General features: G+C 35.1%; 1 protein-coding gene across 3 annotated transcripts; it reads right to left on the bottom strand.

The window, feature by feature from the left end:
* Nucleotides 1-296: 296 nt before the first annotated feature.
* LOC118750946 (PH and SEC7 domain-containing protein-like) lies at nt 297-25,332 on the bottom strand. Of its 3 annotated transcripts, XR_004994462.1 has the most exons (15): nt 25,252-25,332; nt 24,340-25,169; nt 22,860-24,266; nt 15,445-15,961; nt 14,727-15,267; nt 14,437-14,630; nt 13,350-13,542; nt 13,076-13,254; nt 11,982-12,079; nt 11,624-11,899; nt 11,399-11,536; nt 11,038-11,330; nt 5,991-6,400; nt 2,293-2,621; nt 297-825 (listed from the first exon to the last, which is right to left on the bottom strand). XR_004994462.1 is itself a non-coding variant. In XM_036485700.1 (12 exons), exons 2-12 carry the CDS (start codon nt 24,415-24,417, stop codon nt 6,358-6,360), a joined length of 4,134 nt encoding a protein of 1,377 aa, XP_036341593.1. In that variant the 5' UTR covers nt 24,418-25,169; nt 25,252-25,332; the 3' UTR covers nt 5,452-6,357. The 3 variants fall into 3 exon arrangements, 1 of the variants encoding a protein (XP_036341593.1); XR_004994461.1 differs by having other exon boundaries at nt 14,727-15,961; XM_036485700.1 differs by lacking the exons at nt 297-825; nt 2,293-2,621 and having other exon boundaries at nt 5,452-6,400; nt 14,727-15,961.
* Nucleotides 25,333-25,549: the final 217 nt, after the last annotated feature.

Raw genomic sequence — 25,549 nt, 5'->3', positions numbered from 1 at the left:
TCTTTTCATCTTTTTGAAAGTTTGTTTTTTTTTTTTTTGTTTTATGTATAAATAATTCTAAAATAGCGTATTTATGTATGTATATATAATATTACATAATATATGTATGTATGTAGATACAACGAAGAGCGTAATTTGTTGTTGCATTTGTATGTGTATGTTTGTTTGTTTGTGTAATTAAATTCACAATACAATTATCAATTGTAATTAATATTTATAAATCATGTTTCTCTTTTTTTTTTGTTTTTTTTTTTAATATAATTATCAGCATACATTTACACACACATACAATCGTAGTAGAGTTAAATACATAAATGTATGTATGTATATAGTAAATATAAATTAAAAATAATAGTATTTGTTATGTTTGCATGTAGAGTATGTATGCAAGACAGTTAACACACGTTCAAGTTGGCGTTGACTTTGACGTCGTAAAATTTGTTCGTGTTACTCTTATGTATGCTTGTATGTATGCGTTTCACAACTAGTTATTGTTGTTGTTGTTCGTGGCATCGGGGGGGGTGCAAATGATATCTGTTTAAAAATGCCCATGCATATTTTTGGGTGGATGATTTTGTTGATCAGTGTCATTTTCAGCTAGACAGACGCTTACACGCTTTTAGCTTTAGTGGCTTTTGTGATGATGCGCTGATGAAGTTCGATCTTTGTTTTTACTTTGTTTTGGGAGCGCCAAATTTAGTGTAGGATTTTTGGTTCTTTCGATTCGATTTTCGGTTAATTTATGTAGATGTATAAGTATTATGCATATATTTATGTTCGGGTGTGCGTTCCCACATGAATGTGGGGAGAAGAAATAAAAATCAGCTGAAATTAGCAAAGACAAATTTTCATTAGAAACCAGAGCTTAATCCAAAAATGGTAAAAAAACGAAATAAAATCTTGAAGAAATTTTAATGTAAGTAATTTCGTAAAGAGATAAAAAAAAAATACATTAAACACATTATGCAGACTCTTGATAAACAGGTAAAATTGTCAATAAACTGGAAATGGCAAGACGTAACGAGCAGGGGTGTAACTCTGTTCAATGGCATTCTAGAACCTTGATTTCCATTCACAAAAATCTAGATTTTCCAGTGCAAGACAACATTCTTGCGGTAGTTAACTTTTGCTTTTTGTACCGAAATTCAATCGTTGATTGCCGAATGCGAGTTAACTTTTCACTGTGACAACGGCCTTAAATGAATAACAGGTGCGCCTAAAAATATGCAGCGCCTCTAGAGAACATATACCGTACTAGTTGCGCTGGTTGAAAACAAATAAAAATTCTCCAAAGAGTTGTTAGCGAATACTGCTGGATGACAGTTCTTTGCCAGATAAAAATCTGGGACGTTCCGGTCACGTAGACCATACTGTCGAGGAAACGTTATTGTAGCGGTTACTCATTCCTGCCAAGGTTAGCTTATATTTCAAACGTCAAGCTTAACTAAAGGTTGGTCCAGAAAAAGTGTTTTTGCGACGAATTCGGGAGGGGAATTTACCTAGACTTTGTTTAAGGGGACATGTGTAGAGATGGCAAATGTGATGCGGGGAACCTACACACGTACGAAATACGTTGGATACATTGCAGCTGAGTCTGGATAAATGCATAGCAGCTTAACCTGCCGTGGTATAAAGATCGTAATTGTGCCAGAGTATAACAGGCCTATCGAGGCAGCTGAAGCCCTTACTCTGGCAATGGGTGGTGGTTAAATTCTGATAACGGTATTTTCAGGGCGAGGGAACTAGCTTAATTGCCTGTCTGCACAGCGTCGGGTCAGTAGTTTTTTTATGCAGTCCAGGAGCTCTCCCAGAAATTCAAGCAGATGGCATCTGATGAGCTTTGGAGGAGATCTTTCTTGTCAATATTGAGCAGTCGCCAATGTATGAGATATGGTAAGCTCCCCATGATACAGTAGCAGGTGAGATCGGTCGATAAAACATTCTAACGATATCAAACTTTACGAACCGGAATTACGCGGATTTTACCCAATTAAAAGCTGTTGTTTCAGTCATCTAACACCTCCGCATCCCCACGATACATATTGCGGCAGATAACTAGCAGTGGAATTCTGACAATCGCCACGATAAATTTTCGTCGTTAAAACTCTCTAAATGAAAAGCAGTGGAGCCCAAAAGTATGCAACTTGGGAGAGTTGAAGTTTTTCCCAGTCTAAGGAAAAACATACACCTAAAATACATATATAATTAAAAAAAAAACAAAAAAAATTAAATCTGCATTTCAATCGAGACCCTTTCTATGGTAACTACACACAATTAAAGAATTTCACTTACCAAATCGTTTTTTCTTTCATTGTTTGTCAATGTTTCCTTATAATAACTTTTTGTTTACATTCGTATGTATGTATGTATAAAAGAAATCGAAATTCAATTTTATTGAATTTTTCTCTGCGAAAGTGTTTCTCAGCTTAAAAGAGTTCGTTTACAATCTTCCGTTTTTTAGTTTTTGTTTGTTTTCACTTCTGTCTTCACTCAATGGCGTGCTTTTGCTACAGCAGGTCTATTTGTCTGTGTGTGTGTGTGCTCATTCCTGTACAAAGCTCTCTGATGGAGTTGCAAGTGTTTGTATAAATGGGGTCCTTCATTTCTTTTTCTCTTTTTTTCTGTAATTGCAAAATTAAAAATAAAAAAGAACGAAAAAAGATAAAAGTTTTTAGAAAATTAAATATGTATGTACAATGCAAGTTTTTGTGCACATAATATGTAAATAAATATCTTTGTGTATAAATAAAATGTATTTAAAAAAATTACGCCTAGCAAACTATTCTAGTGCTACTGACTGGATAAACTAGAAAATAATTTACCTTCAATTAAGCAAAAACCACAACCATTGCGGAAAAGAAAAAATAAATACAAAAAAAATAAGATCTACAAACAAAAAGCGAAATTTAAACAACACATACTATGTGGGTACATATGTAAATATTTATATAGGGTGATCCATCTAGACCTTCAAATCTTGGCTGCAGAGAGAACATAACCGAAAATAACGAGCGCTACCACACCTTGATAACTGCCTTTTTGTTGGCTGAAATTGAACCTTTGAATGAAGTAAATAGTAAATTTTAGAGATTATTTTTTCATGCGATAGAAAAGATTCCGACATCCAGATCTGTTTTAAGTGTTTTATTTAAAATAGAAAAAGTCTAGATGGATCACCCTATATATTGCAGTTAATCAGTAATTTATCTGAAAGCTAAGACGATTAAATATATGGGTGTATCTGGGTACGATTGTCATCTGAATTAATTTTACACATTTTGTGTGTAAAAAAATTTTATCTATTTTCATTTTTTACAAAAAATCGCACAGCGATGTCTTCTTTCGGTTGAAAATTAAAAAATGCACTGAAAAAGTTGTTTGCAAAAAAAATTTTAACTGTAGTTAAAATTGCAAAACTGAAAATTATAGAAAAAATATAAAAAATAAATAATTTCTTTTAAGTTTTCAAAAAAGATTTTTGTGATCAAAAAAATTTATTTTTTTAAGTTTTCAGAAAAGATTTTTGTGATAAAAAAAATATACTTTTTATTTAATACAAAAAAGGGAACGATGCCGTTATTTTTCGGCATTACTGTTGAAATAAATAAATAAATAGATAAACAAAAAAATAAGGAACATTTTTTGACAAAGAAATTTATTTATTTTAATTTAATAAAAAAAAATGTTAATATATTATTTAATACAAAAAAGTTTATTATTTTCGCCATTACTGTTGAAAAAAATAAAAAAGTGTACAAAAAACAAATTCTAGGACAGTTTGTAACTACAAAAATTTCACGATGCTATTATTTTTCGTCATGACTGTAGATTAAAAAAAAAATGCCAGAAAAAATTATTTTTGTAAAAAAATTTAATTGTAGTTAAAATTGTAAAAAACTGATAATTATATTGAAATAATTAAAAATAAAAATTCCAGAAATTTTCGGAAAAAATACTGTTGAAAAAATAAAAAAAAACTTTGTAACTGTACCTAAAATCGTATACCAGAAAATTATATTGAACAAATTTTTTAGAAAAAATATAAGGAAATTTTCCAAAAAATTTTCGGAAAACATTTTTGTGACCAAAAAAATTTGATTTCTTTTAATTTAGTACAAAAAATTTCCCGATATATGTGTAGCTGCCGTTTTTTCGCCATCTTTGTTAATTAAAAAAAAAAACAGTAAATAAAAACAAGTTTTGTCAAACAAATTTTATTGGAGTTAAAATCGTAAAACTGAAAATTTTACTGAAAATATTTCTTAAAAAAAAAATATGCTAGGGAAATTTTTCAAGAAATTTTCAACAAATATTTTCTCTAACATAATTTTTTTTAGTAAATTTATAAAAACACGGTGGATTTTCGATTAACTAATGAAACAAATTAATTAATTAATTTTTAATACCATTTTATTGTTCCCTCATACACTTCAGACATGAATATGAAATGTGAAGCGGAAAAATATTGCTACACTCAATGTTGTTAAAAATTTTATCATGAGCAGCTTCTTTGAAAATAATAGCTGAATAACGTAAAATGAGCTCCCTCAGTCACGTAGTAAAATAACAAGGTACAACAAAATTTTAAGGACTTTGATCTCGAAAACAGGACTGATCTCATCTTATAGATTTTTTTAAGCTGATTTAAAATCCGTTTACACAATTTTTATAGCACGTCTAGTTTTTTAAGAAAAACTATTGAAGTGGCATTTATACAATCAAAAATTTATTTTACTTTTCAATGATTTTTCCACTCATCGACATCAGGTATTATTCCTCAGACAAATTTTATTTTCATTAATACGCGGTTTTTTTAATTTTTTTTTCAGTTCAACAGTTTTTTTCTTAAAAACTATACGTGGCAGAAAATTTTTATAAATGGGATTGCAATCATCATCACACAATTTGTGTTAAACGGGCGGACAAATTTTAAAGCATACTTGAGAAAACGGCTCTAAATTTGAGTGAACCCTAAAAAAAAATACACAAATGGAAATGTATTAAAAACAAAATAAAAAAATACAAATAATAAAACAAGAAACATAAAACAACTAAAAGGATGAACTGAAAAAAAATAATAATTTTAAAGAAATTTAAAAATTACTATCAAAATAAAAATAATTTAAAAGAAATTAATCTAAAAAGAAAATAAAATTAACATAAAAAAAATTTTTAATTTGCGGATGCGGAGTGTCAAAAGAAAAATGGTTCATATTTTAAGTATGTACATATCGATGGTCCTGTGCAACACAACGACACAATTTAAAATTCAAAAAATAAAAACTGTTACTACTGTTAAGTGGCTCTTGTCGCTAATCCTTGTCTAATCCATTTCCATCCCTTACCAAAGTACCTAAGCAGTAAGGATTGCTAAAGTATGTGCAAAAGATAAGATTCGACAAGGATTAGAGACATGAGCCACTTAACAGTAGTAACAGTTTTTATTTTTTGAATTTTGAATTGTGTCGTTGTGTTGCACAGGACCATCGATATATTGAAAAATTTTTATAAGGGTTGCCATCTAACAAATTATATTGAAATACATAGCTTAAGAAGGCGAAATATTACATTGTGGGTACTCAGCAAAACGTTTTGATTAACAGTTTTTAATACAAATTAATTTTAATAGGGTTGCCACCTAAAAAAATGCTACGCTAAAATTTTCAGTATCGAATGTTTGGCGTTTTTTTTTTTGTTTGTGCTTTCTATCGATTTTTTTTTTCTTAAAACAAGAACTAAAACTTATTTCTATGATATACATAACTCTTATTGGCAAAACCTAAAACATACTATACAACGTTATAGTCGTTTAACGTAATTAAATTATATATACAATTAAACCACTACAAAAATTAAAGCAAATATGTATTTCTGAGTGACAAAACGAGTACTGACTGCAACCGAAAACAATTTACGGGAAGCTAATAAAACAACAAAGAAAGCATTTAAAACTAACTTGCGATACACATTTCTGTTTTTTTTTTTTTTACCTGCACTATTCTTATACACATTTAAACTTCGGAGCGCTTCAAGGTTGCAAAATACAGAAAATACCGATTTTCATATATAAAAATTTTGGCACATGGAACAGCGGCTAGTTGAGTTGTTGGATTGGTGCGGAGTTGTTGGAAGATCAATGCAGCCGGTAAAGTTGTGGGATGTGCATTAGTGGGAGTGTTGGTTGGTTGGTTGGTTGGTTGGTAGGTTGGTGGGTAAGTGTTATACGCATTATGCCGAGCGAATTCGTGTATGATTCATGGTATGAACTGTAGGTTAATTAAGGACATTTTATTTATGTTTGTGTTTTTTTTTTTGTAATTTTTATTTAGCTCTCCTTCTTTGCTTCACAACCACTGTTTAGCAAAACAGCATTGACCACCAGGCGCAACCACATAACCATCTGCAAGGCATTTATATTGGGAGGAGACAAAAAAAAAAAACAAATAGGGAAAAAGAGAAAGAAAAAAGAAGACAATTTGCAGGTGATAACCAATTTGGTGTGTACTCGTACTGGTTAAATATTCAATTTGGTTTTAATTGCAATGTAATTGATGCCAACAACCGCACAAATACATATGCACATATATTACAGGTACATACATAAATATTGTATATATGTATGTAGATACATGTATGTATATATATAAGCAACGAAATTGCAAAATCAAACATATAAGGAACAAAATGTAAGTAAAAAAAAAAAAACTGAACTTTCTTGCAAAGTTTCGAAATAAGAACTTTACATTGCCAGCTTTAAGCATTAAAGCGCAAAAACATATGCACCTAACAACAAAATACTAAACAAATGAATTGAAGCGCAATTGATTAGTGACGATTTTTTTTCATGAAAAACATAAAAACTATTTTTAGTAAAACGAGATTTGTAATGAATTTGAATAATACAGTTTGAACTAACACTAACAAACAAAAAGACGCTATACTTATTTGCACATTGCACAATTATTGGTAGTTTATAAAAAAAAATAAAATTATTTGAGCGTGGTCATCAGCACTCAGCATTGAAGAAAAATAAAATGATCCAGAACTAAAAAAAAAAAAATAAATATGAAAAATTTATATTGTTATCGGTACTGATTTTATTTAATGGCTTACATCCTCAACAAAAAAATAATAATTTTGTATTGAAAAATTTAGTTCAAAAAAGAAGCTTGGTTAATTTGCTTTGTGGTAGTGTACATAAGTAATTTTTGATTGCTTTACTTCGAAGAATAGGTTAATGAACCTTCTGAGAATCGATTTTTAGTTGCAATTCGGAACATGAATCTACCTAACCAAAAAGGTAATGAAAACATGATATTTTGTCTCCACGAAATTAATAATGAATTTAATTAATTTTCTCAAATACCATCCCATGACAGGTTTTCTATTATCTAAAAGGTAAAGAAAATTTTACACGATTTTAGTAAAAAGAAAAGGAACAAAGTAGTTAATTTCGTGGTAGCTTGGTATTCATCGCGGGAATGATTAGCTTTGGAGTAAGTCATGCACAAGCGATATCAGCACCATTTTTAATTCCTAATTTTTACAACTAATCCGGCTAGTTTATTTGTCTTTGGATCATGTGCTGCCGGCGAGTAATTCATATGCTCAGAAAATGTGGAAATGTGTAGCTCTCAACTATTGGGCTATGAAAAGATGGAACTGGTATGCCCCCCCTTTCATTTACGTTTTAAAATTCTATTCTATTTTTGAACAAAGCTCACCAGTAGAATTGAGGGATAACATTGTTGAGATCTTATTGTTCGTATTTCCAGCAAAAAATAAGTGTAGCGAGAGTGACAAAGAATAAAGAAATTAAAGAGATGAACGCGGAAAAATTTGCAACGTAAAACGTATGAATACAAAAAAAAAAACGATAAATTACAATAAACGATAATTTATTAAAAAAAAACAATAATAATAATAAAAAATTGTTCAATTAAAAAAAAACAAATAAAAATTAAACGGTGAACTATTTCATGTGTGTTTTTGTGCTACATTGGCAAACTAATTGCGCCACTAAATTTACTTAAATTGTATTATTATTTATTTATTTTTTTCTTATGCATACATGTCATTTTGAAAGTAAACCTGTTTGGTTACATGGTAAATTTTAATGCAACAGACAAAATTTGTGTCATTTTTTTTTGTGTGTCTAAATAAATAATGACGTTATCCTTTTTTAATCAAGAGATACTGGGACATATTGATTGATAGTCGAAACAAACAAAACAAATTCTAAAGTTAGTTGCCGTTTTCTGACAGATATTTCCATGAAAATTATGCTTAAAAGCTGCAACTAACTTCGCTGTAGAGTTTTGTGATCTAAAAAGGTCCATGACCCCTGTGTTGTTTTTGAACGTTGAACGCTATTTTTTAATTTTGTTTTTGTTTTCTTACCTTCATGAATTCACGCTTGTTAATATGTATTATGAACTTATTTTACTACTACTATAATATGAGTATGTATACATACAAATCAAAAGTGCGTAAAATGTATGAATTATATATTTTTAAATAGTTTTTTTTTTTCTGAAATTACACGATTATTTATGTATATCGTTATTGCATGCTTTCTCAATTTTATTGTTGAACCTTATTTTTGTTTTTTTTCGCATATTTTGCCATATGTGACGGCGTACCTACCGCTAACCTGCTAAAACAAGTAAATTTGAAACATTCTATATACTACTTTTTTTACTGCACTATGTACTACAAAACTGTTTATTTTTTGTCTTCATCTAAGTTTAATTGTAATTTTTGTCTTGTGCTTCTCTCTGCGTGTTGAATTGAACAATTTTTGTCTTATTATTGTTTTTTTTTTTCTTTTGTAACTTAAATCTAATCAATTTGCATGTGATGCACGTTTTTTAAGGTTAGTTATTTAATTTGCTTTAATTTTTATATGCTTAACTTTATTTTTATTGACTTTAACTTTCTTTATTTTAACGTTTTTAAAATTGTCTCATTCTAATTTTTTTGCAAATGCTTTTCACTCAAGAGCTTTCACAGTTTTTGTGGTTCAAAAATAAGTTTTGAATTTTTTAAAGTTGAAATTAATTATCCCACAAATTATATAGATACTACTTAAAATATTTGGTCGATACTAAAAAAAAAATATCCCAACGGTTTAATCGAAGAATGTTAATGTATTTTAGCTTTTGAAATATATGTATATATTTTTAACTACTTTGCTTAGTTAACCTACGTTGACTTAAGTCTTAAAAAATTCATTCAAATATGTTATGTCATATAGAGGGTTAAAAAACATAGAAAAAATAATATTTACAATATGTTTACGCACATAAATGTATTTAAAAAAGCGTTTTAATTATGTACAGAGGCACAAAGCCGTTAAAATAGGAAAACAAAATCAAAATTAAAAATAATTTTTAGATATTTATGAAGCAGAAAAAGGCTCAGGGAAAAAGCTTTTAATAACTAAAAGAAGATAATTAAAACCAAAATTTCCTACATAAATTTTTACGGTTAAATTGTAGTTACGGTAACAGAAAATAATCATTATACCGAATTTCCACTGGACATTCAAATGACAAGAACTTTATGTCAACGGACTATTTTTATAGTCAAAAGAAAGTCGGCACTAAAGTTAGTGGCATCATTTTGACATAATTTTCAATGGAATATCTGTCAAACAAGCTGCAACTAAGTTTGGAGTCCACTTTATTACTTTACTATGAAAATGCACATTCACTTTATGACACAGGTATTTGTGAAATCTATATTATTTTGTGTCATTTAATGTCGAGTGGAAATATGTTTGTAAAAATCGAGTCCGCTATGTTTGATTCAAAGTAGAATATAGATCCGAAAAGTGGCGCTGGAAACAAGCTGTTTGAAGAAATTTTATACTCGAAATTTACTTGAGCGTATTAAGGCTGTGCGCCTTGAAGTAATGATTATATCCATGTAGCGGTGGAACATCGAATATGTAACTGTCAGACAACAGAGTTCGCTAATTGTTGTCGGCAAAAGTTATCTTCACTGTCAACAATTACTATAAATCCGATGAAGAGAATATTATCTTCATAGACGTTTCCGAAATGGAAATCTGTACAGGATTTGGCGGGAAGATTTGGATGTTGGGTTACCATGTTGTTGTTGTTGTTGTAGCAGCATACAAATTCCCCAAAGACTTTTTGGGGAGTGTTGCTGGAGTGACAGTCCTTGGCCAGATATAATTCTGGGTCGTTCCGGTTACGTAGACCCGACTGTCGTGGGAACGGTTGGGTTACCATCTTGCAGACTGCTGAAGTGTTTCTTAGGTTTAGGTCATGGCAATTCCGATGGCGACAATATTGGTAAGCATTATAGAGCCCGCATAAAAAAAGAAACACACCCTTGCTTCGATGTGCATACTTAAGTTACAATAAAAGCCTACCGCTATGAAATATGAAGACACTTACAAGCTCTTCGGCAGCACAACGTCAATCGTCAACGTCAAGGTCGATTACCAAGGTGGCGCTATCCCTTCTTTTTACCTTGGCCAGATTAACAAAAAAGATGACGCTTGTTAAGGTTCTTTAAACCGTACGTACAGATTTTAACGGGAATACAAACGGTGTATTGGCTTATGGATGATAACTACTTTAGTTCAGAAAGGTATAATCGATTTAGCAAACTCTTATGTAAATGAAAAGGGTTAAGAAATTAATTTTCTAGTCAGTTAGACGCATTTACTACACTCGAGTTTCGATTAAATAATTAATGGTACAACAAGTAGTAGTAGTAAAGTTGTAAAAATAAACAAAGCAAAAAGAGGCATGTAGGCGCTTCACGTAAGTAGCCAAAACAGGTGATAACAACAACAGTAAGTAAAGCAAATATGATACAAATAATAAAGCCAATCAATGCACAGCTCCAAAGCTTATAACTAAAGAAAAAAAAACAAAAACAAATAAACCAATATAAAAAAGATAAAAAGAGCGGGGCTAGACTTTGTAATACAATTAAACCACACAAGCTGAGAAAACTCCCATTACCCGTCAGCCAATATCTTGTTGCTGATAATTATACCTGTTTGAAGTTTGTTGTTGTTGTGGCTGTGCCTGTTGCTGCTGTTGTTGTGCTGTTGGCGACTGTGCGGTCGGTTGTTGTAATTGCAATTGTTGTGGATACGCTGGTGGCGGCTGCTGTTGCCGCGCACCAATCACAGCTCCGCCTACCACACCTCCACCACTCGTGGAAAATTTATCCAATTCTTCGTTGCTTGTTAATTGTTGTTGTTGTTGTTGCGCAGCCTCCAATTGCTGTTGGTCGGCAAGTAGCTTAGCAGCTAAAATTGACACATAAGCACGATAGCGGCGTATCTGTTAAACGGAAAGATTTTTATGTGTGGAGTGTACAGGAGAAATACGTTCGCATGCAAATAACTCACCTCATATTGCAAGTAGTTTTCTTTTTCTTTATAATTCTGTAGTGGCAGTCCTTTGTTTGGTATAGGCCCTTTCTTGTGATCCGCAAGTGCAGCCTCTAATTGAGACAATTGTTGTTCGTGCGATTCTAATTGCTCTTTCTGCTTGCGAAACAAAGTGAAACAAAATGTTTTTAACTTGGTTTTTGCTAACAAAAAAAAAAACAAAAATTATGCATGTCTACCCACCATCAAGTACTTTGTATGCGTGCTGGGCAACAGCGGACGTTGAAAACGTTTTTGACTACCCACACCACCCTCCAGTGGGGGCGCTGAATAGGCGGCACAAACGAAATTTATCGTCTCCACCCACGATTGCAGCTCTTTGGAATCACTAGTCTGGAATAGATACTCAGCTTGATCGGCGGTTTGCAATCGGAAAACGTGTTGTTTTTTAGTGTAGTCGGTGGCCTTGGTGGCTAAAGCGTGATGAATGCGTATTGCATTGTGCAGATTATCGGACATCTGAAAGATTGTGGAATTTATTTAAATATGAAAAAAAAAAAATGATTCGTTCTTATAAGGTTAAATGAGCGACACCACCCACCTGACTTTTACGAAAGCCATGCTCGTCTTTGTGCAGGAAAAGCACTAAATCACGCAGTGTACAGTAGAACATCTTCCAGGAACGCTTACCGAAGGGTGCTAAAAGCGTAAAAAAATATTCAAATAATATGGTACGAAATAATGTAAGGAAGATAACAAATGTGCCGTTTTTTATGAACTATCTTGACTAAGCATCCTAGTAATGGACTACATAAAAAATAAACAAAATATGCAGTCTCTGTTTAGGTATATTTTGATACTTTTATAAATTAATTTAATTATCCTTTAATCGATATTATTACAGATATATTGTTGTTGTTGTTGTAGCAGCATACAAATTTCCCATAGGGTTTTTGGGGAGTGTTGCTGGAGTGACAGTCCTTGGCCAGATATAAATCTGGGTCGTTCCGGTTACGTATACCCGACTGTCGTGGGAACGACATTGGTATATTTTACTTATATACCTCTATCGATACATCTATTATTACACTTCATAAATATTATCATATACATACATGTCGTCGTTTAAAGTGTAAAACCGCGTAACTAACATGTATGCCAAAAATGAGATTTGCTCATCGGAAGCTTGTGGCATTAATCCATTGTTATCCATTCATACTAAAATATCGATATAAATAAATAGCCTGAAATTTGCTTTGTTTCATAAAAGAGAGAACCGTTTTAGAATAAGATTGCAGTTTTTATTATTTCCTGTAAAATTTACTCCTCATATACGCGGTTTTGCATTATGTTTATTCGCAGTTTTGCACATTAAACGATGATATATATTTTTTGGCATATTCATCGATGTATAGTTTTGTTTTATGGTTTAAAGTGAAGAATATGAGAGCTAATGATTAACTTTATTTTCTGGAAATTGCAAGCGATAATCCATAAATTCGATTTTTAGCACCCCTATCAATTCACATAATAATCCGTGTTGTTATCGAAATGATTATGGACATATTTTACGATAGACTCATTGCAATCGCTTTCGCTCATCGTCGATATCGATATATTCGACGATGTTATCTAATTATGCATTAAAAAAAATATATACATATAATAAATAAATAATCTCAAACATTTACTTACTTTTTTTGTAATTGGAATCAAAACAGCACTTGCGCATCACATAACCTTTTTTGTATTCAATCGCCGATGACGACTCTGGTATGTCTAAGAATGGATTTTGTCCGATTAGGCTGTTGCTTGTGCTATTGCCCACATTATTGTCGGCGCGTTGCTTTTGCAATTCAGCAGAATCATCGTCGCTGGAAAATGTAAAATGTAGAAATTTTAAATGAAAATATGTATGTATGTAGCTCTAATGATAATATTTTAATAATAAAGATAATTATTTTCTTACAGCGCCCATTCCAGCGGTTGACTCTTAATAGCCTGATAAAGATACTTCAAAACGTCCTTGGGAAAATTTTCGCCATCATTGAGTTCCGCCAGGTTTTCAATGAATTCAGCGCAGGTCATTTTACGTCCGATATTTTGGCCATGCAAATCGGTATTCAATAGCATAATAGCGCAAGTTAAAGTATGTACAGCATCTGTTGGAAATATAATAGAATATAAAGGATATATTTATATTTAGAAATGAAAACAGGCATTAGTGATAATGGAGAAAAATTTAAAAAACAACAAATTTGGAAATGCAACCACATTCTGTTTGGGGCCTAGCTAAATTTTCTCAACTAATACCTTTTTGGCAGCAAGAAAGCAAGCCCTGGTGATGGTGTTCATAATCTGAACTCTATTAACTGTTGACCATTGCCACGATGCTAAACAGCGGATTGCCGGTTACCTTTGCGCAAGGAAGTCATCCATTCGGAGACAAAAAATTAAGCGCGAGGGGGAAATAAAACAATGTAGCTGTACCATAAGGCGAAAACAAAAGCCGAGAGGTAAGCTTATCAACAAGTACTCTGAAATATTTTCTGTATGGCAAGCTAAAAAATTTAGAAGTAGAAACCAGGTCCTTGAAAGTCAAATAATTAAAGTTAAAGGCACGAGTTGACTGAGTGCTTATTAATTGAAGACGTTGGTGAAGTGGTTTACCAATCCAGCGGGATAATTTCTCTACAGCATCAGCATGCATATTCCGTCGGGTTCAAAGGCTTTGGAGACTTTCGACTTTTCGATAGCCATTCGAACTTGACCGTTGGCGTAAGTAGAAGTTCCACTAGTTTCTGCCAGTTTCTGTAGCTTTGTGATCACTCGTCGCTCCTTGAGCGGACTTCTTGATCTTCTCATAAGTTATAGAGGTATTATTTTAGACTAGAAAGTCTCGAAACTTTTATAGACTGCCAAAATGTCAATGATTTTCAAGATTTCTAGTTAACTTAATGAAATTATTTTCCAGGTTAGAAATGCAAGTTCTGGTCTCTAACCCGTTTGAAAAAAAATAAAAATAAAACAGTATTTTTCTATGTCATAGTACTCACCTTGCGAATTAAATGTACCCGGATTGCAGTCCAAAAAGCGTTTCGAAAAATGTACCAACACGCGTTCCCGCTCCTGCGTCTCACCCGATAACGAGAATTGTTGCAAAAACTCGCGCAAAGATTGATCAAGCGTTTTCTTTTCAAAACTGAAATACTTTAGGTATTCGTCGGCGACGGCGCGACTAAAGTCGTTGCTAAAACAAACATAAAACGCAACATTTTAAGTTGAAAATCCTACCGCCCCTAAAACTATGAGCTTTTATTTAATCAAGCACATTTACACAACTCACTTTTTACTGAGGTGCCGCGACACGTCGCTCTTCTTGAAACCATCCAGGGAGTACAGTCTTTTGGCCAGCCGTATTGCCGACGGCATATCTACGGCCTTTGGTGAGTAATGATAGGAATGTAACGACTCCACATCGCTGCCATCATCTGAGACGGGTGGCGATGAATCTCGCCCCGTACCGGCGCCGCCGAAACCATCGCCACTGCCCGCCACCGTCAATACGGTGTTCAATGGCTCATCCGTCAACGTAGCCAATTCATCCTCGGAGTCTTTCAGTTCGGAATAGGCTGAGCGTGTTGAGGCACTATTGCTGGTATCGATGCCACGCACCTGTATCACTAGTTTATGCTGTTCGGAATTCTGTTGTTGGCCACCAGCAGTCTTCTGTTGGTGTTGCTGCTGCTGTTGCAATTGTTGTTGGTGTAGCGCTTGTGCTTGCTGTTGTAGCTGATGATGTTGTTGCTGCTTTTGCCTTGCTGCCGCCGTATCCGACACGAGTATGGTTGAATCCGAATCACTGGGATCGCTAAGTACCATGCCGCCTGCAAGATCGCGAGAACTCAATAAATTATCATCGTCCTGATAGTCGGGACTAGAAATATTCGAGATGGCTTCGGAGACGCTCTGGTCGCAACCGGCACCACCTGCAAGACTATTATTACCACCACCACCACCACCACCACTACCATTACCACTACCAGTAGGACATTGTAACAAACCCATTTGCAAAGCCGTTGTGGCCGTGGTTGCGCTGGTGCCGCCACTTGTGCCGCCATTAGCTGCATTTGCTGTCAGTTGAAGTTGTTGTTGTTGCTGTTGTTGTTGCTGCTGCTGATGATGCCCGCCATTGTTGTTGCTACTCAACGCATAAGCGCCACCTATGCCAAGCGCACCCTTCGAACCGGACGATGACATCACCGAACTGGACACAGATGTAGGTGAGGCAGGGCTGCCGGCTGAATGTTGTGGCGATGAACTTATCGAACTCGAATGCGAGTGCGAATGCGAATGTGAATGCGAATGCGAATGGGAGTGTGAATGTGACTGCGAATTCGGCGATGAATTGTTGTGGCCGCTACCGCCACCGCCACCACCGCCGCCATAGTGTGCGCTGGAATACTGCTGTTGTTGCTGTTGTAGTTGTTGCTGCAGCTGTTGCTGTTGCTGCAATTGTTGTATTTGGTGTGGCGCCAGCGGTGCGTTATAAGTCCAAACGATGCGATCACGATTGGAGCCCTGCAGCGGTGAGAGTTGCGCGCGAACGAAAGAGAGTGAAAGAGAGAGCGAGAAATAAAAATATGAATTAGCAAACTAAGCGATAAAATAGCTGAGAGTAGAACGTAGTCTGGCTGTTGCTACCTATTCAAGTCTAAATGCTAAATTGTTTACTATTTTTTAGCTAACAATAATCGATTGTTTTGCCTTCTTCTATTATTATTTATTTACAAACAGAAATTGAAAAGTAAATACTAAGTTGAGTGAAGTTTTTTTCTAACACTTTAATAAAAATGTATTTTTATTTTCGATTGATGATTCAACAAAATATCGAAGGCTGGAAATTTTATCAAATAAAACTTTATATATGTATGTATGCATCTAGCGCTGCGTAATATAACAACTGTTATTGTTGTAAGCGTTTTATATTAAAAAAAAAAACAAAAATAATTGTATTTATAGGACAGAGGTACAGTCATGTGGAAAATAATAGGGACACGACACTTTGACCAGTTTTGGTTATATTTTTTATTGTTGGCTAATGCTTTTGATATATTTTTTATGGTCGATTTGGTTGGAAGAAAATAATGACAAAATTTACAATAAAAATTATCAAAACGCAACGCAGATTCTTAACCACTTGAAGCTTGCATTTTATTAAACTATTTATTTAATGGGCTATAAAACTGCATACTTGGAACTTTTCTGAAAATTAATAATAAAAAGTTCGTTGTAAAATTTTGTTGAATGTTTCTAATTTTTCTAACAGAAGGAAAATTGTCAAAACTGGTCAAAATTTCGTGTCCCTATTATTTTTCACATAACTGTATGTACATATCGATAATAATAATAATAATAATAGATTGGCGCTTCCACATATGTATGTTTTTGTTTGGCCGAGCTTCTGATGTTGTCATACAAAGGGGAGGGACCTACAGTTTTAAGCCGACTCCGAACGAAGATTGTATTTTTATGAGAAGCTGTTTTCACAGCAGAAATACACTCGGAGGTTTGCCCATTGCCTGCCGAGGGGCGCCCGCTATTAGAAAAAACAAATTTTTGTTTTTTATTTTTTGATGTTGGGTTGAACCGGTATTAAACCCAGGCCATGCGGAACGGTAGCGCGCGCTGCCAATCAGTACCCCACATTGACCGCCATTGCAAAAGACCATCGAGATGTACAATATATGTATGTATGAACTAAAAATTTACGTCGGAATTTTAATTATGCACTTCCGTTGCATTGCAGGTGTCACACATTTCCGTGACGATTTTTTAGTTCGCTACCCTCTCGTCTGCGCCAATAAGCGTCACTCTTGTCTAGATTCCCGGCGATAGGAACATTGAAGGAAATAAGAATGCCGATTACTTGACGAAGGCAGGAACCTAGTTGGAGGAAACCGAGGCTGTTGCACAGCAGTGCCCCCTCGGAGTCGTTCAAAGATAAATTGGTTTGCATTTTCTGGGATTGGCAAGGAACAGGTCATCAGATACACAAACTTGCAAAATAGCCAGGGAACTCTGGCCTCACTATAACAGAACGAAGACACTAGGCCTAGTTAACAGACCAAGGGCAGAAGTATTAAGAATTGTAGCCCATAGACAAACAGACAGCAGAGAGAATGCGGCTCCCATATAATAGAACTTGTCGCGGCTATAAACTAGAAGGTAGCGAAGAAAATAACCAGGATTTTCCTTGTGAATGCACAGCTCTAGCGGATGTTAGGCATAAAGCATTCGGAAGACAAATACAAACAAAACTATCAGATATATCAGGATCTACTATAGGGGATATCGGCAAGTCCATCATCTCGGTCTTAAATAAAACCACCAGAGCCTAGGTGTTGCATTTTTCGGGGACACCTACATTCGCCAATAATTTATGGGGAGCTTTAATTTACTGTCATTAGGGTGCTACATTAGGGTGATAAGAATTGAAATCTTGTGGGCTGGTACTAGAATGGGGTAATGGGGATCGAGACAAAAACATTGATACATCATACGTTAAGAACCGACAAATGCGGAAGTTATAATAAAATATGTAAAAAAGGCGACCCAAAAAAATGTTTTGTACGGCAAACTTTTTTCCTGTACGTCAGTCAGTGTCCAATGTTAGTATAATAGATATACTAATATTTATTTTGATGAATTATTTTTTTTCATTAATTATCTATGATTATTTAGTTTATTCTATAACCTAAACAATATATATAAATCAAAGTTTCACACTGTATATAAAGTTCAAAGATATTCAAAAAAATTTCATAAAAATGTAAAACATTAATTCAGAAAAGCATATTTTTATTTGGACGAAAATGAGCAACACACTCCACAAAAAAAAAAAAAAAATCAACGGTAAGTTTTAGCGACTTGAAATTTACTTACTAGAATTGAACGGACTACGATAATGCAAACTCAAAAATTTTCTCGAAATTCTGAATAAGAATTTTGAAATTTTTTGGTGATTTTTTTTTCTTAAATGTGAACTTTATATCTACTCAAAATCAAAAAATTATCCGAACACTGAAAGCAGTTGGAAATTTTTTTATGCGAATACGTTGGAAAACTTGAGCCGATCTAATATCTTTAGGGTCAGATTCGGATTTTAGTCAAAATAACATTGTTTAAATTTGGTTTGGCCTGTGTAATTAATGAAAAAATTGCTGATGAAAACAATTGTGAATATATCAGAAGAAGGTGTATACTAACAATTGACACTGACTGTCTCCTCATTTCGAGTATGCAATATTGGCTGATTTGGTTAAATTTGAAAAAGAGTAATGAAGAATGTACTAAAATAGAAATAGGTATCACTTCATATTTCAACTGTTTAAATGTAATGGCGCAAGCTCTATGAATACGATTATCGAACTAAATACAACCGAAAATATTTAACATATCTAATAAACACAACTACTGCTAAACTACATAGTAAATGCTTGTAAAACAATGTATATATACTTATGAATCTATGTAGATCTAAGCGCATGCGCTAATCAATAAGTACAGGTACATTTATATAAATATAGCAACAACAAATAATTTAAAATGTTTCTGAACGATTTGATAAAGCAAATTATAGCAACTACACTGTTTAACAGTAAAAATATGTATGAAATATATATTTTTTTTGTAGTTTTTCTTTACGCTACAATCTCGGTTTATTTATGTACATATGTACGAGTACGTATGTATGTATTATGCTCAACCTTTTTAAAAGCATATTCAGCTGTTGTTGTTGTTATTGTTGAGTTGGTTGTGGTTATTATTGTTGCAGTTTTTATTATTGTCATAGTACATGCAGTTGTTGTTGTTGTTTTTGTTATTGTAGAAGTAGTAACAATAGTTGGTGTAGTTGAAGAGAATGCTGCATTACTAACAGCGGTATCAGTATTGCTTGTTGTTGTTGTATTGGTATTAGTAGTGGCAATATCATTTATAGTTAGTGTATTAGTAATGTTGTAGTTATTATTGTTATTGTTGCAACCACTTTCTTCCGCTGCTGCTGTTGCTGCTGCTGCTGCTGCTACTGTCACTCCCACTCCCACTGCTGCAGTTGGTGTTGTTGCTTCTACACCCGTCTCTGCGTCCATTAACACAATTCGCGGTATGCTAATGCGTACTTTACGCCGCCGCCTATTGAAGATATCGCGTTGACTGAGGAGTGTCGCCTCCGGCGATGATGGCAGCAGAGTTGGCGAAGATGTAGGCGAGGAAGAGGAGGTAGCCGCTGCTGCTGCTGCTGCAGCAGCCGTGGCAGCATTCAAGAGCGCCGTTTTTAATGCCGCCGATGAAGACGAAGATGATGATGATGCTGATGATGCGATTGCAGAAGCGGATGGCGATGACGTTGATGAAATAGAAGATGAGGCGAAAAGTGGTGAAAAAGTGGAGCCACGCTTTATTGTTGTTTTTTGACTTCATTGTTGCTTTATTCTTTGGTTGGTTAGTCGGAGTAGTAGTAGTTGAAGATGGCTAAAAGACACATACACATACATACACAGGAAGACAAAGACAGAACAAAAAAAAAACAAAAAACAAAACGAAAAAACACACACACAAAATGAAAATCGAAGAAAAATTAAAAGCTCATTAAAAAGAGTTGGAGTAACCAATGCGAAACAAAACAGAACAGGTTCGAGTGTACGAATTGTAAGTTGGTATGTTTGGTGTGTTCGGTATGTACGAATATGTTTTTGGCATTTTTAAGCATTTCGAACATAAAACAGAGGTAAGTAATTGTGTTTAGAAGAGAGTGGAAAAAAGTGGAAAAGATATAAACAAAAATATATAACAACGTTAGAGAGAGGCATAGACAATGTGTAGGAATATTAGTAGTTTTAATAAAAGTAGTAGTAAGTAGAGCAAGAGTTTTAATGGTTAAACAGCAACAGGAGGATAAAAAATCGTAAAGTTTACTACTAATATAAAAAATGATAATTACGTACATCGTAGTTGCATATGGAATGTTATCAGGAGACTTAAAAATTTTTGTTCAATAAATTTTAATTTTTGACTAAAAACTTTTTAGGGTGAAATATTTTGCATCACTTCTTGGTTTTTGGTTAAAACTTTACCTATACAAAAAATGTGTTTGGAAAAACCTTTTAGTAAAAATTTTCAAAATTCTCTTTTTCATCTTAATGAAATTGTTTTATTAGAAATGCTATTAAAGTTTTCTACGAAAAAATTCACATTCACATAAAACGCTTTTATTAAAAAACGTACATGTATCAATATTTTATTCGATTTCTTTATTACTAAAAACATTAAAGGAAGTGTTATTTTTTTGTTGGTTAATTTTTCCGACAAAGTGGGAAGATGAATCTCCATCATCAGTTTTTTTTTTCGTAAAATAGACTGAAGATGGGCACAGCAGCGAAACCTGTTTGTATCCAAAGCAAACTTGACAAGAAAGCACGGAAATTGGTTCTGAAATAGTATGTACTTTTTTATTACTTTTTTTTTTTAAAATTCTTCAACCACGGTGAAATAAATTGCTTATTGAAAAATTTACCTTAAATAAAATAAATCTTTAAATTCTATTAAAGTTTACATAAAAAACACTAGTTTTTAAATAAGTTTTGAAATCTTTTAATCTTTGATATATGTATGTTTATTAAGTTTTAAATTGTTTTATCATAACCGAAATCATTTTTAATATTTTTTTTTTTAATACGTAGTATAAAATTTTCCAAAATTTTGTAATCTTTATTTTTGAATGATTTTATGATTTTTTCTATTTTTGTTAAACACTTTTATTTGAATACATATGGAAATTTAAATTTTCTTATAATCGCCCTGTAATGCAAAAGAAACTTTGCCTACGTGAGTCCTTCCTGATCATGCCTGTGATTTAGAAAAGGGGTAGGACTACCCCCTTGCTGAAATCAGGCAAAAAGGCGGATCTTGAAGAATCATATGTATACGCGCTATTCGCTGCAAGCTGGAGTTCTTTCAGTGCCTTACAGTGACGACTTCATCGACGGGCCAAAACAAACGAAATACTAGGCTAGACGATTACTGGCTATCACTCTGACCTTGCTAGACTCTTCACTATTAAAGCTTACCACAAATTGGTATAAGGGCAAGGATTAAACATAAAAAAAAACAGCGGTATCACACAGAGCCTGACGCCTAAACTTTTCGACGACAGGTTAAACCTAATCTAAGTATACGTACTCTACTGCGAAGGAATTTAGTAATGATTACATATCAAATTTCAATAAAGCGTTTGAAAGCTCGGTTTAAAAAAAAAAAACAAAATACAGCATAATTTAAGATCTCCTGATAAACATTCCATAAACGTTTTTTAAAATATGATCAGTTTTCTTTTGTCTTAAGTTATTAGATCTAAACAACGTTAAGCTATTCAAAACAAATTCAAACTCGAAAATATAAAAACGATTTGTATCTAAAACCAAACAAAGCAAAGTGTATTTTGCAACAAATTGAAATGACTTAGAATGAAATTAGACAATTAGAATTAGATAATAAATTTCGAATCAATGTTAATGCAAATAAAATTGTACTAATCGTAAAATTTAACAACGCTACTACACAGTTAAAAATAAAATAATTTTAGGTTTCTTTTCATACAAATTCGTTACAGCTGCTCAAATGCGTCAACAAACTACCAACAAAAACAACAAATAGTATAATTTCACAAGCAATAAATCCTTCATAATTTAAGCAATACAAACAATCATAAGCAGAGTACAATAAAATTACTATCGAATCAATTTTTTGTTTGTTTTTTTTTTTTGGTAGACAACCATTAGAGGAACACAATTTTGTTGTGTATTAAAAAGAAAACGAACCGTAACTCAGATCTAATACACCACTTCACATTAATTAATACGACAATATGTTTTATACAAAACTTAGAATCTAAATTTGATTTTGGTACAAAATATAATTTTTTTGAATTTCGTAAAAATGCTGTATAGTTTGTCAAATAATTATTCTAAAAATAGGAAGCTTATTTTAGCATTTTTCTATAATTTTAAAATTTTCTTTTATACATATCGTCGGCGATACTGCAAAACTATTAGTACCCTTGACACTTTTGATGGTCTCTTACTTGCACCGGAATGCATCTGCAAATCGTTACACCCTAATAAACGAATGACAAAGCTGTCTACCTTTGCCTGATGAAGATGAACGATTGCCAGAAGCAATCATATACAGCGTTTTACAGTAGCACCGACTATATGTAAATAATTGGGAAAATATTAAATTTTCGAAATCTCAATTTTGAAATTGTTTTCACATTCCCAATTTTACACAATCGATCCTTTTCAATTTCAATTTTAATTAGAACCCTCGCAAATCCTTTTTTTACCCTCCCCCATTCAACAGCTCTATCAATACAATTAACCCGCTCTTAATCCAATCCCCTTTTTTGCCCACGACTTACCTGCGAGTCTTCAGAGTCTTGTCTCGTATCGAGCAGTGTATTCAGCGAACTATTCACATCCTCATCAATATCGATCGGTATCACAGCGGCCATACCTTCACGCTGCACCTGCTGCAAGTGATCTTCCGACTTGCTGGTACGAAAGCCAGCCGAATCGCATGTACGCACAACACCATTGTGTCGCCGCACCACGCCATCATGACCGGCGCCGCCGCCGCCGCCGCCACCGCCCACTGCACCCAGGCTCGATGGTTCCGGACTGGTGGGCACTGAGTTCGCCGTGTCCTTATCAATCAACGGGGTGGACAAAGAAATCGGCGAGGTGGGCACTGAGAATGAAGTCTCGTCGGGTGAGGTGTTTAAGCCGGCCATGCCGTCGCTTTTCACCGTCGCCGATGAGGAAGTCGAGCCCCCTGAGCCGCGTTGCTGTTGCCGATGCTGCTGATTGCGGTGTTGATGTGGATGCTGTTGCTGTTGCTGATGATGATGATGGTGGTGGTGGTGTTGGTTATAACCGCCGGTGTAGTGTTGCCGCGCACAATCGACCGAATCGTAGGCGGCGCCGCCACCGCTAGCGCGTACCACACTTTGTGCGTGTTTGTAGTGCGCAGCAGCAGCTTTTTGCTTTAACGCACGCAAACGTTGCTTTGCCGATGCCGATGTGAGCGAATTCGAAGAGTAGTCTTCGTCTTCGTGCTCAGCCCCACAACCGTCTTCGTCTTCAGCATCAAAGTCCTCACCTTCGCCTTCGTCGCCATCGTCATCCTCGTCGTCACCATAATGCGTCACTAGGCACTGACGATCGCTGGCATCATCATCGCCACACACATCGCCACCGCCTATGCCGCCGCTATTGTACGTTTCGATGTTTGTGATGTCGTAGTGCGTTTGATCCTCCTCGTTCTCCTCGATGTCAGCGCCTTCGTCGTGCTCGTAGCTGCTACGCTGTTGCTGGTGACTGTACTGATGACGTCGCGCTGAATGTGCTTGATGTTGGTGATATCGATGTCTGCGATTATTGTCGGTGCCGCCGCCACCGCCGCCTCCTCCTAACTCCTCGTCGTCACGCTCTAACTCTTCACACAACAACAGTGTGTCGTCTTTGCGCGCATCATCGGCCGTCGCACCAACAGCGCCCGCACCTCCGCCACCACTATTACTGTTATTGTAGCTGTTGTTTATGCTATCCAATTGTTGTTGTAGTAGATGGTGATGCGGTTGTTGGTGACGTCGTTTGCCACGATCTTTCTGATGGTGGGCTGCCGACTCCGAACTGCCCGTATGGGTAGGTGAATCCACCGATGAGGATGATGTGGGCGATGATTCACCGGAGGCGCGAGGCGCCAGGGCACCGTTAGCGCGCGCAGCCACGACCGCACGTTGTGGTGAGTCACGCAAGCTATCGATCTATGGATAGGGTAAGAAAAACAAATAATTAAATCTTTTTGAAGACGAGATATCGCACGCAGCATAGACGTACCTTTTTTGCGTGTCCTGGCAGTAGGTTACTACTTTGCGAAGTTCTCGATAGATTCAGTATCAGTTCGCCAGTCATCATGTACGCCTCGAAACGTGGCGCCTTCGCTGGCTGTGGCGGCGCAGAGTTTGGCTCAGCGTCGCGTTCCTTCTGGTGCGCCGCTGCTTGTTGTTGCGTGAAACGTGTGCTATTGCCGCTATAACTGTTCGAATGTTGCAAATGCGCACTTCCACTTCCACCCGTTGGAGGCACAGACGATTGCGTCGCGTTGCCGCTTGGCGGCGCGTTGCCGTTGGTAGCTGCCACAGCACCCGCGGGACCGGCCTTCGTTGGAATTTGCGATGGTCGCGGTCGTTTATGCTGTGGCGAATGCTGCACGGTTGGCTTTTGTGGTGCTTTCAAAGCGGTTGGAATGCGCGAAGGACGACTTGTGGGCGATGTGCAAGTGGCACCACCTGCGTTTCCACCACCAGCCGCTACCGAAGCGTTTGTATCACCAAACTGTAGCTGGGCTGACGAGGCGGAAGAGCTGCGACTATGATTACCCTGCTGTTGCTGGCTGGCCGTCGCAGGCGTTGGCAGCGAACCTTGACGGTGTGGCAAGTGCGTGGGCGATTTGGCGTAACGTATCGCAGGCGAAGACGATGAATTGGAGTTGCTGTTGTGTGGCGGTTCGTAAGAGTCCTGCAGCGACAACGAGCGATGGTGTGAAGTGGGCGATCGACAACTGGCTGCTTTGTAGTCGTAAATGTGCGGTGATGGTTCGATGTCTTCGTAATGGGGATTTTTCGTATTGGCCACCTGTTCTTTGAGTCGCGCCTTCAATTTGGGATCTACGGTTGGTATGATAAGCAGGATAGCGTTAAGAGTATTAGTGATTTAAAGGGCAGAAGGGATTCGGAAGCAACTACTTACCACGACGCAGCTCTAACGTAACCGAGTCATCGGATAGACGTAAGCATTTTAAAACTGGGAGAGACGACGTGTCGAAGATTAATAAAAAAGGAGGGGAATAAACGTTGTTTATTGATAAATATAAAAGTAGATATTGATATAAAATGAAAACTAAAAAAAAAATTATAAATTTTAATAAAAAAAAAACCATGAAATAAAAAAATTTTATTAAAATCAAAAGATAAAAAAATAAAGCAAAAAATTAAGCAATAAAAAAAATAAAAATTTAAATTAAAAAATGCAAATATAAACAAAATAG

This window comes from Rhagoletis pomonella, unplaced genomic scaffold (assembly GCF_013731165.1).
Source record: "Rhagoletis pomonella isolate Grant_MI unplaced genomic scaffold, Rhpom_1.0 Rhpom_scaffold_00469, whole genome shotgun sequence".
NCBI classification, from domain to species: domain Eukaryota; kingdom Metazoa; phylum Arthropoda; class Insecta; order Diptera; family Tephritidae; genus Rhagoletis; species Rhagoletis pomonella.
The sequence above is the reverse complement of the archived record's forward strand: the minus strand, read 5'-3'. Positions and strand labels throughout refer to the sequence as shown.